Below are 15,035 nucleotides of genomic sequence, written 5' to 3'. Positions count from 1 at the left end.
GAGGCTTTAATTCTTGCTCTGGTTGGATTTTGTAAAGGTGCAGTTTAAGGTGTAGTTATGATCTATGTGCATTAAAGAACAAATGGAGAGGTTACGATAATCACAAACAGACTGATTTACACTCTCCATGGATTCACCCATTTTTGATGAACCTGGTTGCCTGGATTTTGGTTTGGCCAGTGTCGAACAGGTCTCCTCAAACGTTTTTTGGATAAGGGGAACACTCAGAGAATCATTTAGACTATGTAATCCACGACCACTGCAAAATTTCCTCTGAATTACGGTAGCCAAATCACAGTTTTTGAAAAATTCTTGCAGACAGAAAGTGCAGTTCACTTCCAAGAAGCGCTCCATGTCGACTGAATTCCTAAAGGCCGAGCAAGTGGTGAACATACAACCCACCCTCCTCCGATTTGTTGTGGATGTGGAAAGATTTTTAAAATATAAACTTACTTTTGAGATGTCCCGTATGTAGAACAATGAAACAAGGTAGGAGCTGAGGTGTGGTTATTCCTGCTGTTGAGTGAAGTTGTCAGAGTGTACACATGTAATTGCTGTCATTGGTCTGTGAATGGCATTTCTACTCAGTAAGCTGTAATGTTTAAGACTCAGTAAAAGCTCTTGCAATGTCTCTGGCCAGAAATGCGCATAAGAATCTTTCCATTGACAGCAGCAGTTTTAATGTGCCAGGTTTTGGACAATCAACTTCCAATGTCCTTACTGCTGAGTCAATACCAGAGAAAGGGAAAATAGTTGAATATTTACTTAACTTTTTTGAAAACTTGTACCATGAATGGTGCACATAAAATATTTATAGCCTGCAAGCTTACAACTGGAGATATATTTATGAAAATCCAGTTGAAGATTATGAGACAGAATTGCTCGTGGGAACTTAACATTCAGGACGTGAAATATTAATACCACCAACAAGTGTATGCAAAAAGACAAGACTATCCTATTTACATTCTTAGGGAAGAGAGGTGTTTCAAATGTTGGTTGGTGTCTCCTGATTTTGCCTTCCTGCAGATCACAGAAACATCTTACCAGCTCCAGCCTGCTGGTGGTGCAGGCCGTAGCCGACCCGGGGGGACCCCGACGACTCGGTGCTGGTGTCCAGCCGGTCCTTCTGGGTCGGCAAGCCTGCTCCACCCACACTGCCGCCACCTCCACTGCTGCCTCCCACAGAGGGCTGCCGGCCACTCGAGTAGACGGTGCTCCCCCTGCCAGAGTCGCCGGCCGTTGAGCTGGACTGCCCCGTGCTGCGCTGTGTTGCCTTCTCGTAGTCCGAGCTCTGCCCAGAGGACGCCGTCCTTGGGGGTTCTGTCGAGGGAGGTGGAGGCGGCGGGGCCGACACCCCGGGTGGCGCGAAGCCACCCTCATCGTCGTCGTCATCCTCGTCATCTGGGAGGTCGAGCCGTGACTGTGAACCCCTCCTGCCCTCTCGGGCTTGCGGGGGTGGCAGCGCAGGCTGCTTCTGTGTTGGCAGGCCGGGAGCGCCCGACAGGTTCGCCGTTGCATATGCACTTCCGGAGTCGGGTCTTTCCTGCTGCCCTGTAGGTGTATGATGGAATTTATACCTGTGGCTATCCTTCTTTGAGTTGCAATTTTAGTGGCCAGCAGTGTACTTTCCTACAATTAACATTGCTCGTACCCTACTGCCAATATAAACAAAATTTGACCCACGTACCTGCCATGTGGTATTGCTGCTGTGCCTGTAGGTACTGGCCAGATGATGCAGCAACAGAGGTGGAGGCTCCGGTCTGTCGCATCACCATGTACACCCCTGCCTGCTCCAGCTGGCTCGCGTAGTTCGCCTGCTGTTGCGACATCGGGGACAGTGCTTTCTGCCGCTGCTGTTGCTGGTGAGACCTGTCCGAGTTACCAGGGATACAAATTCAGAGGTTTCCTCTGAAACAGGTTGCATTCTTACAAATGTCTGGCAATGTTAGCAACTTCATCCTTTGGCATAATGCTTGAACAACTGACTAGTCTTCTCCATCAGCGACTACAAACAGTGGTCTTACATGTATTCTGTGCTGGGTGCACAGAGCACATCTAATTTTATCATTCACAACATCTGACAAAGAGGACTAGGTCACTAGTTCAAATGTACATAATAATAGAAAACCACCTGGACAGTGACAAACACTAAACGTTTCACCATTTTGCTATTTACGAGATGTCATTCCCAGGCACTGGGCCGTAATAATCTGCTCTTTGTCAAAGTCGTTTATGTTGGTGGATTTGCCCATTTGTGGCATGTATCATCGCTACAGTGATTCCCCATTCATTCGTGTTCTGATTATACGAGGGTCATCCCAAAAGTAAGGTTTCCTATTTTTTTATAAGTACATAGACCTGTTTCCTGTTTATTTCTACAATGGTTTACATCAGTTTACAGCTTCAAAATTTAGCTATTTTTTGACATAATCACCATTTCTGTCGATGCATTTTTGTAGATGCTCTGGCAATTTTTGTATGCCCATGTCATACCAGCTTGCCGCCACGCTGTTCAGAAACTTATGAACCTCTTCTTTCACCTCGTCATCAGAGATGAATCGCTTTCTGGCCAAATGTTCTTTTAACGTAGGGAACAGGTGGTAGTCATTGGTGCCAAGTCAGGACTATAGGGTGGGTGGGTGATTATGTTCCACTGAAATTGTTGCAGGAGACAAACGGTTGCCGAGCAATGTGTGGGCGAGCCTTGTCATGGAGAACGTGTACGCCCTTGCTCATCGTTCCTTTTCTCCAGTTCTGAATTGCCTGTCTGTGTTTTTTCAGAGTCTCACAATACCTGTCAGTGTTAATTGTGGTCCCAGTGATTCAGCTCCGACAACAAGGTGAAAGAAGAGGTTCATAGCTTTCTGAACAGCATAGCGGCGAGCTGGTATGACATGGGCATACAAAAATTACCACAGCGTCTACAAAAATCCATCGACAGAAATGGTGATTATGTCAAAAAATAGCTCAATGTTCAAGCTGTAAACTGATGTAAACCATTGTAGAAATTAACAGGTCTATGTACTTATAAAAAACAGGAGACCTTACTTTTAGGATTACCATTGTATATTTTCTATTCACTTGTTCATTCATTTGCACATTATGTTCCATCATTCTTGTCATGAAAGAGAACTTTCAGGGCTGTGGACTGAGTCAGGTTATGCATTAACTGGCAGAAACAGCATCTATTAGCTATTTCTGTAAAGTATACTAACAACAAATTATGACCAACACTAATTTACTTGAACAAATTATGATAATTAATTTATGTGTATTGGGAGAAAAATTGTTGCTTTGAAGAAAGCCAGTGTTTCTCCTGTACCACTCGGCTGTTGCTACTATTTCATATTTCAAATAAAGCATTTTAACTGTACAAATTAGGCAGAACTGATCTCATAAGTCCAAGTATACAAACACATTTGTAAGAGGTGATCATAAGGTTTCTATTTGAGGTTGCTGCTGCTGCAGTGTATATGCAACGTAACAAGACTGATGCAGTCTATAAGCAAGTGACATGTAAGCAAGTGATTAGTATGGTACTCATGTCTTTCTGATACGTTTATGATTAATGCGGCAAAGTGAACTATGGCGATGCCATTACCAATGCGTCCTGACAGGACCCGTGTGCTGTTATTCTTTTCTTGGCTGCTGAAGGACAAACACTGATAGACATCCATCAGAGAATGAAGAATGTGTATGGGGTAGCACATCTGTCAAACACTGTGACAAGCGTTGTTGCTACTTAACGGTAATGTACATTGTCGTATCACAGAAGTTATACCAATTCGAATTGGAGACATTTGTGCATCCAGCCTATAGTCCTCATCTCTCCCTATATGATTATCCCACATTTACTCCCTTAAAAAGGGCCTTGCAGCCTTCAAAAGGAAACTTTTTGATTGCCCTTTATTGTAGGAGAGGCTAATGACATATTAAACTATGTTTAAATATTTTAGGATTTTCAGTTTTCTGCCTGATATCCATTAGCAATCTCTTATAGACTTTTGCATCAGAATGCAAAACTCCATTCTGATCCCCAGACATGGATTCATAGTGTGTAGGGAAATTAATTCTACTTCTCGTATGGTGGTTGTGAATTGCTGAGTTCATCCTAAGTTCACTTTCGTTATCAATCACGAATACCATCACAAAGTATATCCACTACTCAGTCACGTTAATGTGACCACCTGTCTAAAGACTGAATAACCACCTTTCACAGTGCAGACCACTGCAGCCATACGGGAAGGGTTTGGAAGGTACCAACAGGCATGTGGTGCCATGACCAGCTGAAGTAGGGTCCTCAGTTGAGGATCTGTGGCACAAACAGCCCAATCTAGGTGGTTCCACATATTCACAATTGGGGTTTCAATCGAGGGAGTTTGATGACCATGTGAGTAGAGTACATGGCTCCTGGTGCTTTTTGACACGTTGCATTGCCCTGCTGGAAAATGCCATCTTGCTGAGGACCCCCAAGGATAGATGCATACTTTTGTTGATCCATCATGCCTTCTGAATGGTGAGATAACCCGGTAATCCTATGAGTATGTTCTCCCCTCTCTGTCCTGGACCCTTCTGACGATTGTTGAAGGGTGCTTACTTTAAGATATTTCACACCGAATGAGCATAAAACATGATTACCTGAAAAGACCACCTTCACCACTCACTGGACATCCAGTTGTTGTGTTGTTCTGGTCTTCAGTCCAGAGACTGGTTTGATGCAGCTCCCCATGTTACTCTATCCTGTGCAAGCTTCTTCATCTCCCAGTACCTACTGCAGCCTACATCCTTCTGAATCTGCTTAGTGTGTTCATCTCTTGGTCTCCCTCTATGATTTTTACCCTCCACGCTGCCCTCCACTACTAAATTGGTGATCCCTTGATGCCTCAGAACATGTCCTACCAACTGATCCCTTCTTTAGTCAAGTTGTGCCACAAACTCCTCTTCTCCTAAATTCTATTCAATTCCTCCTCATTAGTCATGTGATCTACCCATCTAATCTTCAGCACTCTTCTGTAGCACCACATTTTGAAAGCTTTTGTGCTCTTCTTGTCTAAACTATTTATTGTCCATGTTTCACTTCCGTACAAGGCTGCACTCCATACAAATACTTTGAGAAACGACTTCATGACACTTAAATCAATACTAGATGTTAATAAATTTCTCTTCTTCAGAAACGCTTTTCTTGCCATTGCCAGTCTACATTTTATATCCTCTCTACTTTGACTGTTATCAGTTATTTTGCTCCCCTCATAGCCAAACTCCTTTACTACTTTGTCTCATTTCCTAACCTAATTCCCTCAGCATCACCAGACTTAATTCGACTACAGGCTACAACCCTGTCTCACTCCCTTCCCAACCACTGCTTCCCTTTCGTGTCCCTCGACTCTTATAACTGCCATCTGCTTTCTGTACAAATTGTAAATAGCCTTTTGCTCCCTGTATTTTACCTCTGCCAGCTTCAGAATTTGAAAGAGAGTATTCCAGTCAACATTGTCAAAAGCTTTCTCTAAGTCTACAAATGCTAGAAACGTAGGTTTGCCTTTCCTTAATCTTTCTTCTGAGATAAGTTGTAGGGTCAGTACTGCCTCATGTGTTCCAACATTTCTACGGAATCCAAACTGATATTCCCCGAGGTCGGCTTCTACCAGTTTTTCCATTCCTCTATAAAGAATTCGCATTAGTATTTTGCACCTGTGACTTATTAAACTGATAGTTCGGAAATTTTCACATCTGTCAACACCTGCTTTCTTTGGGATTGGAATTATTATATTCTTCTTGAAGTCTGAGGGAATTTCGCCTGTATCATACATCTTCCTCAGAGTTTCATCAGGATTTGCTCTCCCAAGGCCGTCAGCAGTTCTAATGGAATGTTGTCTACTCCCGGGGCCTTGTTTCGACTCAGGTCTTTCAGTGCTATGTCAAACTGCTCGTGCAGTATCGTATCTCCCATTTCATCTTCATCTACCCCCTCTTCCATTTCCATAATATTGTCCTCAAGAACATCGCCCCTATATAGACCTTCTATATACTCCTTCCACCTTTCTGCTTTCCCTTCTTTGCTTAGAACTGGGTTTCCATCTGAGCTCTTGATATTCATGCAAGTGGTTCTCTTTTCTCCAAAGGTCTCTTTAATTTTCCTGTAGGCAGTATCTATCTTACCCCTCATGAGATAAGATCCATTTGTACTGGCATGCAAATTCCAATCTCTGTCACTGAAGTACAGCAGTTAGCATGGGTGCGTGAACTAGATACATGCTGCACAGCTTCGCAGGCAGCAATGTCTGCTGAATGGTTGTTGAAGAGACACTGCTGGTAGCCCTGTACTTCACTTGGGCTGTCCGTTGCTCAACATTGCACGTCTAATTGTCCTTATACATCTCCGTAATCACTGTGCACCCCTATCATCTATGGTCCACGGTGCACCACACTTGCCTCGGCACGGTGCACCACAGCTGCTTTGGTGCACGTTTTGGATAGCAGCAGTTTGTGAGGCACAGTATACTTTAACTACAGCAGCACCATTTACAAACTTAGGCAATTCAGAAAGTCAATGATCAAGTTCTTTTGGATGTCAGGTAAGTCACACTGTTTCCGTGTTATGACAATGTATTCTGTGTCCCCTGGACACGCTTCATATACCTTCTGCTGCCACCTGCAATCTATGAGTGATATTCATCGCAAATATAGGCAGTGGTCACATTAATGTGACTGGACTGCATACAGGGTGTTACAAAAAGGTACGGCCAAACTTTCAGGAAACACACAAAGAAAGAAAATATGTTATGTGGGCATGTGTCCGGAAATGCTTACTTTCAATGTTTGAGCTCATTTTATTACTTCTCTTCAAATCACATTAATCATGGAATGGAAACACACAGCAAGAGAACTTACCAGCGTGACTTTAAACACTTTGTTACAGGAAATGTTCAAAATGTCCTCCATTAGCGAGGATACATGCATCCACCCTCCATCGCACGGAATTCCTGATGCGCTGATGCAGCCCTGGAGAATGGCGTATTGTATCACAGCTGTCCACAATAATAGCATGAAGAGTCTCTACATTTGGTACCAGGGTTGCATAAACAAGAGCTTTCAAATGCCCCCATAAAGTCGAGAGGGTTGATGTCAGGAGAGTGTGGAGGCCATGGAATTGGTCCGCCTCTACCAATCCATCGGTCACCGAATCTGTTGTCGAGAACCGTACAAACACTTTGACTGAAATGTGCAGGAGCTCCATCGTGCACGAACCACATGTTGTTTCGTACTTGTAAAGGTACATGTTCTAGCGGCACAGGTAGAGTATCCCGTATGAAATCATGATAACGTGCTCCATTGAGTCTAGGTGGAAGAACATGGGGCCCAATCAAGACATCACCAACAATGCCTGCCGCATGTCAACACAAGCACCGAAGTCAACATTACCATCCTTTAATTGGGCCAACTGACAGTGAATAAAGGAAGCACAGTACATACTGACGAAACTAAAATGAGCTCTAACATAGAAATTAAGTATTTCCAGACACATGCTCACATAACATCTTTTCTTTATTTGTGTGTGAGGAATGTTTCCTGAAAGTTTGGCCATACCTTTTTGTAACACCCTGTATATTGACATGAAGTGTAAGAATCCCTGGGTCCCTGAAGGTAAGTCTGCATGATTTTCGGTTATCAACACCACACAATATTCTTATTGCACTCTTCTGTAGAATAAACATATTTTTACCCTAGATGCAATGTTCCAGGAAGTTATGCCATATGGCGGAGATTACTGAAAGCATAAAAAATGTGCTGGTGATCTTGCCTGCATGTCAACACAAATGAGAAAGATTTCCAGGTGTAAAGCAGGAAGAACTGCATCACTGTCTTGCAGCTCCACCAGACTGCATTCAGTCTCACAGTAGGCAATGGTCATAAGTTCTCTGGCTGATCACTGGAAACCAGAGCAATCTGATACATATTTGAACCTTAACTACTTTACGCCTTCTCTGAAAAATTTGAGTGCAGTTAATACTACGAATTAAACAGAGAGACTCTATCGGCATCCCATACCTCGGCCCGGCAGGTGTCTGGTGGTGGTAGTAGCCAGAGGTGGAGGGAACTGTGTTTTCAGATGTGTGTTGCTGGTACTGATAGCTGGCTGCTCCCGCAGGTTCGCTGCCACTCGCCGTGTAACTGCGCGATGTGGGCTGCGCGGAGGCACCTTGGGGCACCGATACGGACGGCCCTCCTCCCAACAGCCTCTGCTGCCGCTGCTCATCCTCTGCGTCTTCCCTGCCAGTTAGTGGCTGAGGCCGGACTTTGCGTGGACTCGACTTCTCACTACCCACGTCACCGTTCACCTGTGAATAGTTATGAGGTTGATTTTTTAAACTGTGTCAAAACATCAATACAGTTACAGAAATAAAATGAGTAACTTAAAGCAAACATGTCTAGGTATAAGGTATAATGAAACTCGTCATTGCTGCACTCCTGGTCTTTACGAAACAGCATGATACACTGCTTTAAAATACAACATAATACATTACGATATTTCACATACAGTTATTTTTATGCCTATATTTATGACCTGTACATCATTTACATCACTTTCACATATGGCTCAATGCAGGGCACTTGCATAATTTGTGAAACTTCCTGGCAGATTAAAACTGTGTTCGCAACCGAGGCTCGAGCTCAGGACCTTTGCCTTTCGTGGGCAAGTGCTCTACCATCTGAGCTACCGAAGCACAACTCACGACTGGTCCTCACAGCTTTACTTCTGCCAGTACCTTGTCTCCTACCTTCCAAACTTTACAGAAGCTCTCCTGCGAACCTTGCAGTTCGAGTCTCGGTCAGGTACACAGTTTTAATCTGCCGGGAAGTTTCATATCAGTGCACACTCCGCTGCAGAGTGAAAATCTCATTCTGTATAATTTGTGTTTACACTCAAATGATATTGGTTCAAAATTACTGTGCATATTTTGCGATTCTTTGTATATTTTATTCTTTTGGTGGAAGTTTTTGCTGTATGGATTCCATTTGTAATTATTATTATTATTATTATTATTATTATCAGTTGCTGAAACATTGTAAAAATTAGAAGAATGTGCAATGTGAATCAGTTGCTCTTGTTAGCATTGTGATTGCTATCTTTGATGTACAGTTTGGGAGAGAGTTCTAACATAACAAGTGTGTTGTGGGCTGTATTCTGGACCTTTTGACAATTGGATGTGTTTAACAGAGAAGACTATTAATAACCTCAGGAAAAATGTAACAAACAGCCTGTGACAATTCACTGAAAAAATATAATAAAACAAACAGAACTCTGAAATTGTTTTTGTGTGTAGGGTTAACCCTGTGGACAAACTGTGTCAACAAAAAGAATGCATATTAATTGATAACAAGTGGAAGATAAGTAAAAGATCATTTTTAATGATTTCAATTTAAATTCATAGATTTCCTCTTATTTGTTCTTAAGTTGTTGAGAAAATATGGCAGAAACAAAATCACAGAAGCTACTTCAGATTTTCTATCTAAAACAATTTTACTAAATCTAAATTTTTGACTTAGTAAAGTAAGTGTCAGGTCAGAAAGCTCACAAAAAAAAAAAGAGTATAACATGGATGAACACAAGTGGGTGACTTCGAGCATTTAAAGCTGTCTAATGTGCATCTTCCTCAGTGCAGAAGGTGAAACAGAGGCGGCAAAATAGCAAGTGATCCACATTTCGCGGTTCCCCATAGTCATAGTTGGCAGTGATGACTGGAGTTCCCCAATTTTGGAGATTACATCTGGACCTTTCAGCTCCAGAGCTTAGGCAATTCTGAGCATGCCAAGTAGTCCACTTCTCTTTGTGCTACGATGTGTAGTATTTTCAGGCGGCTGAGGACAATGGGGTTTGTTTGTGAGTTATGCTTTCCACATTACTCACAGTTGAAATGTAACAAAGTGAACTGCCCGATCTTACTCTGCTATTGCTCTGCAGTAACCGAGTACTGTTTTCTGTATTTATATTTTACTTTAGGAAAACAATTATTTGCCAAATATCAAAATTACTCCACAGCCTTTACTTTCCAAATTTCATAGTAATGCAAGCTACAAAATTTTGGTCCCCCCCACTAATAATCTTTTGCTAGAACATTTATTCATATGGATTGAAAGTATTAAGTTTACTGGTTTTAGGAATTTGTTTGTTTTTACAAAATGTGCAATACTTTGGAAGTATGTATATTGCACACAGGTTCACCGAGAGATTCTGGCAGTATATGGACCGAGTGAAATGCCACATCCAACAGTACTGCAATAATGCCAACAATATGACTAAGGCTTCCCAGATACAGGTGATGCCGATCAGCAAGGAAGGCCATCGACCAGAGAAAATAGTGTTTTCGGGCAATCGTGCAACTGATTTGCAGCAGTTGCAGATTTTCTGACAATGAGGAAGTTTACACAGTGGTTCTTAAATGGCTCCGTGACCAAGTAGTGGACTTTTATTGTCAGGAAACTGGATGAATGGTAGTACATTCCAACCATTATTTCTGGAGACTCGGTGACTATACTGAAAAATAGTGTCACATATCGGTGTGATTTCGAAGTGTAGTGCAGCATTCAATAAAAGTTGCTTAGCTTGCCATATTAATGTGTTATTTGCTTTTTATAGTCCCAAATATAACCTGTACATTATTATAACTAAGGCTTACAATAATAATTTTATTAATGGTGAATTTAGCTACACTTCAGTATTATTACTTGCAGTCAGTTGAGCCGCTGTTTATTTCCTATTTCTCCTGTGTAAACACAACCACACACACACACACACACACACACAGTGTAAAATATATGATTGGAAAGTGGGAAAAAAGAGGGACTGTATGAAACTGTTTTCATGTGCAAGTGACCTCACCACAGCATTGTTGTTGAGTCCTTCCTGCGAAGATTTTCCCTGCTCAACATCAGCACCAGAAGCATTCATATCCTTGGGAAGTTTCCCACTGCCAAAACGACTTGAGATCATGTCCTTGATGGTGTGGTAGGTTCGTGTTGAAAATGTCTTCCCGGCAACCTTGTCACCGCAGTCTTTCCCGTCCTTGTCCTTCATATTATTTTCTGTTCCACAATTTTGATCTTCAACCTGTGACAAGTAGCAATACACATTACACAGAATTTATTTACAACATTTGGAATGTAGCAAGATGAAATAGCTATTTTTTCCTTCCTTTTGTGCTTTCTATTTAATGCGTAATACTTGTACGAAAATATATAAAATCTCCAGTTCCTTTTAGCTGTATTTTTCAAAACTTTATTATTTGAGAATTATTTTAAAGACTGCTGATGATAATAATATAAATAGTTCATACAGAAACAATTTCTTTAATGAAATATTCTAAACTTACAATTCACTAAAACTGGTTGCTTTTCAAAATTCAAGCCCCTTAATAATTATTTTCTAATGATCCCCACATCTTATTTAAAAGTCCTCATCCTCCTCTGTCAAAAAAACATTTTACTTTTTCTGAAAAATACTATTTCAACAGTTATATTTAGTCAAGGTGAATTCAGAAAGGTCAAATTCTTTATGAAGGCTGCTGCAGTTGTGTACAGATCAGAAATGCTTATTATAATCAGTTCTAAACAACTAAAGGAGTTCAACAAGGCAGTCCCTTGACAGTAAGGACACCAGCACATTTGCATTTGCAAAATAATGATGTAATTTGGGGTTTACAGGGAAAGAAGTCCACAAGTAGCTAGTCATCTGGAATGACCATCAAGAATCACAGGGATTAATAATAAATAAGTGTGATATGGTAGCAATGTCAACCAACAGGCCAAATCAGACAGGAATAATAAGGCTGGAAAGTACACTGTTGTAAACAGAAGACTGGCACAAAAACATCGTGTGTATCGTTTCAAGTGATACAAGATACTATCTGAGATGAATAACTGAACTCAAAAATTGGCTCAGTTCTACCATCAAATTTAGGATCTACTCTGGAATGAACAAGTCTTCTTAAGATCACAACAGACTGTTCTTCAGTCATACTTTATGTCCATGATAACAATCAAACTGGTTGAAAATAAAGAGTGAACTAAAGAAATGACGTTCTTACAAACTATGGCCCAGAAAACTAGGAAGAACAGGATAAGAAATGAAAAAAATTAGGGGAGACACTAAAGCGTACATATTCTTGAATGAAAAGGTGACAAGGGCCTGTTTGAGTTGGTATGGCCACATCAAATGAATACATACTGATGAAGTTGGTAAAAGACCAGTAGGAAGATTGAGGAAGAGATGGCAGGACCAAGTTAAGGAGACAAGAGGAATGAGAGGAGTCAGCTGGGACATAGTCCTGAGAGGAGAATGGTAGGCAGGCAGACACAAGTGGACAGTCCTTGTAAAAGACATGTGGCCAACTGGTCTGGAAAGTTGATGATCCTGGTGACGATGGACGTCATACACAGTCTATCAATGTCTTATCATAACAGTGCTGCTGTAATACTGAAACTTCAATCTTGTATGTAAATTAAGGTGAAGCTATCTACAACCTGAAGGTCACTTTGAACACCACAGTGGTTATACTATGGGAGGAGTTACTCACCTTGTTTTAACAGAACTTGCTGTATAACATGGTGTACCTTGTTATTTTCACATTAACAAATCACTGAGAGAGGTGAAAGAGGTGGTTAATAACAAATAAAAAGCCTTGTACTGAGATGCAGAGCAAGTTCCTTAGATTTTCAGCCTGCCACTAAGTGACTGTGTCATAGTGCTGCATCTGCATCCCATCAAATTTTATTGAGCTGATTAAACCTGTCTGGTTGTGAGGAGTCATCTGGAACAGAGACAGAGTGTGATGAGGCAGGTAGAAGAGGGACAGAGTTTGAGGAGGAGGGTGGAAGATGGACAGGGTGTAAAGAGGCAGTTGGAAGAGAGACAGTTTATGAGGAGCTGGATGGAAGAGAGACTTGGTGTGAGGAGGTAGGTGGAAGAGGGACAAGTTGCGAGGAGGTGGGCAGAAGAGAGATCGGGTGTAAGGAGTTGGATGGAAGAGGGACAGGGCCTGAGGAGGTGGGTGGAAGATGGACAGGTTGCGAGGAGGCGGTTGGAAGGGGACAAAGCTTCAAGGTGGGTGGATGGAAGAAAGACGTGGTACGAGGAGGTGGGTGGAGTTAGGGACAGGATGTGATGAGGCGAGTGGGTGAGGGACAGATTGTGAAGAAGTGGGTGGAAAAGGGACAGATTACCAGGAGGCATGTGGAAGATGTATGGGTTGTGAGGCGGCCTGAAATTTCACTGTTAACTATCCACAGTCTTTTGCCCATCACTGACCAACTCAACTCATCAAGTGATGGTTCTTTGTTTCTATAGGGTGCTCAACAGTAAGGTCATCAATGGCTTAACTAAACCAATTTGACATGCATGTAGCTAAAATATTAAAAACTGCTTTTCAAAAGGTAAAATATGACATAAGTCTGAAACAGTTTGTTCCACTGTCACTACCGCTTTCACACAGAAGCACGAAATAATTTTTTTCAAACAATAGAAAATCCAGGATGAAATGTAACAATACGAGAGAAGGAAAGTTGCTACTCACCATATAGTGGAGATGCTGAGCCACGATAGGCACAATAAAAAAGATTCCCAGTCTTGTCATTCCCTACAGTTTTTGCCCTCTACAGCTTCCTCTAGTGCCATGGAAGTCATTCCCTGATATCTTAACACGTGTCCTATCATTCTCTCCCTTCTCCTTCTAAGTGTTTTCCACATATTGCTTTCTTATCTGATTCTGCAAAAAATCTCCTCATTCTTCATCTTATCAGCCCACCTAATTTTCAACATTTGTCTGTATCACCGTATCTCAAAAGCATCGATCCTCTTCTGTTCCAGTTTTTCCATAGTCCATGTATCACTACCACACAATGCTATGCTCCGCACATACATTCCCAGAAATTTATTACTCATATTAAGGCCAATATTTGATGCTAGTAGACTTGTCTTGGCCAGGAACATCCTTTTTGCCAGTGCTAGTGTGCTTATGATGTCCTGCTTAGTCCATCCATCACTGGTTAGTTTGCTGCCTCTGCAGTAGCATTCCTTAACTTTGTCTATTTCATAACCATCAATCGTGATGTTAAGTTTCTTGCTGTACTCACTTCTGCTACTTCTCATTACTTACATCTTTCTTTGATTTACTCTCAGTTCATATTCTGTACTCAGTAGACCGTTCATTCTATTCAGCAGGAAAGGAAAGAGGGGGTGGGGGGTGAGAGAACCAACATCTGCAACAGACTCCAGAATGATCCTACTGCCACCAAGGGACGAGATAAGAGAAATCAGGGCTTGTATGGAAAGTATAGACAGTCATTATTCCCTCACTCCATTTGCAAGTGAAAGAGAAAAGAAATGACTAGCAGTAGTAGAAGGTACCCCCTGCCATGTACCATATGGTGGCTTGTGGAGTTTGCAAGTAGATGTAGGTATAGACATAAGAGGAAGGTCATTATGGCTGTGTCATTTGTTTCATTAATCCTAACCTCTCCTCCTGCATCATACGAGTGATCCTGCATCTCACCAGTGAGGTATGCAGGCAGCAAGTTGGAAAACTAAAATTTCCTAATAGTCCTACTTGCTGCTTCACGACCAAAGTATGACACCAGATATGTAAAGGCACCCACTCACTCACCAGCTCCGACTCACTGCCCTGCTGCTGCTGCTGAGCCTGTCTCGGTCGTTCCCCCGAGTGGTCCCTCCTGACTGCGCCAGCACTGGCAGTGCCGCTGCTGCCCGAGTCTTGGTGGTGCTGCTGTGGTGCCGCACCGAGCTGCTGCTGGTGGTGCTGGTGTTGGTGCTGCCCTCCCGGTGGTCCCTGGTTCGGCACCGGCGGGCGACCCTGTGCCGAGGAGCCCCACGCCCGAGGCACCGCACCGGTCGATGCGGCGTTTGCGTGGTGTCTTCGTTAAAAATGAGGTACAGAGGTACGAGTCAGATCATCTCCCAGTGAAAAGGTGGAACTGAGTACATTAGTGATATGATAATTTAGTGTATGATACTAACATTT

At 42.3% G+C, this 15,035-nt stretch overlaps 1 protein-coding gene across 8 annotated transcripts in view; it reads right to left on the bottom strand.

Annotated features, from left to right (window-relative positions):
- LOC126292282 (filaggrin-2-like) overlaps positions 1 to 15,035 on the bottom strand; it is a 750,701-nt gene that overhangs the window by 32,284 nt on the left and 703,382 nt on the right. For all 8 annotated transcript variants that reach the window (XR_007552076.1, XR_007552075.1, XM_049986195.1 and 5 more), the window contains 5 exons: positions 14,661 to 14,928; positions 10,883 to 11,110; positions 8,050 to 8,339; positions 1,688 to 1,869; positions 1,045 to 1,551 (listed from right to left, as the gene is read on the bottom strand). Coding sequence is in view for 6 of the 8 variants with exons in the window: in XM_049986195.1 (XP_049842152.1) it covers positions 1,045 to 1,551; positions 1,688 to 1,869; positions 8,050 to 8,339; positions 10,883 to 11,110; positions 14,661 to 14,928 (1,475 nt within the window). In the remaining 2 variants the exon portion in view is untranslated. The remainder of the gene's footprint in view (positions 1 to 1,044; positions 1,552 to 1,687; positions 1,870 to 8,049; positions 8,340 to 10,882; positions 11,111 to 14,660; positions 14,929 to 15,035) is intronic.

This window comes from Schistocerca gregaria, chromosome 9 (assembly GCF_023897955.1).
Source record: "Schistocerca gregaria isolate iqSchGreg1 chromosome 9, iqSchGreg1.2, whole genome shotgun sequence".
In the NCBI taxonomy this organism is placed as follows: Eukaryota; Metazoa; Arthropoda; class Insecta; order Orthoptera; family Acrididae; genus Schistocerca; species Schistocerca gregaria.
Note: the sequence above shows the minus strand (reverse complement) of the source record. Positions and strands in the feature narration are given on the sequence as shown.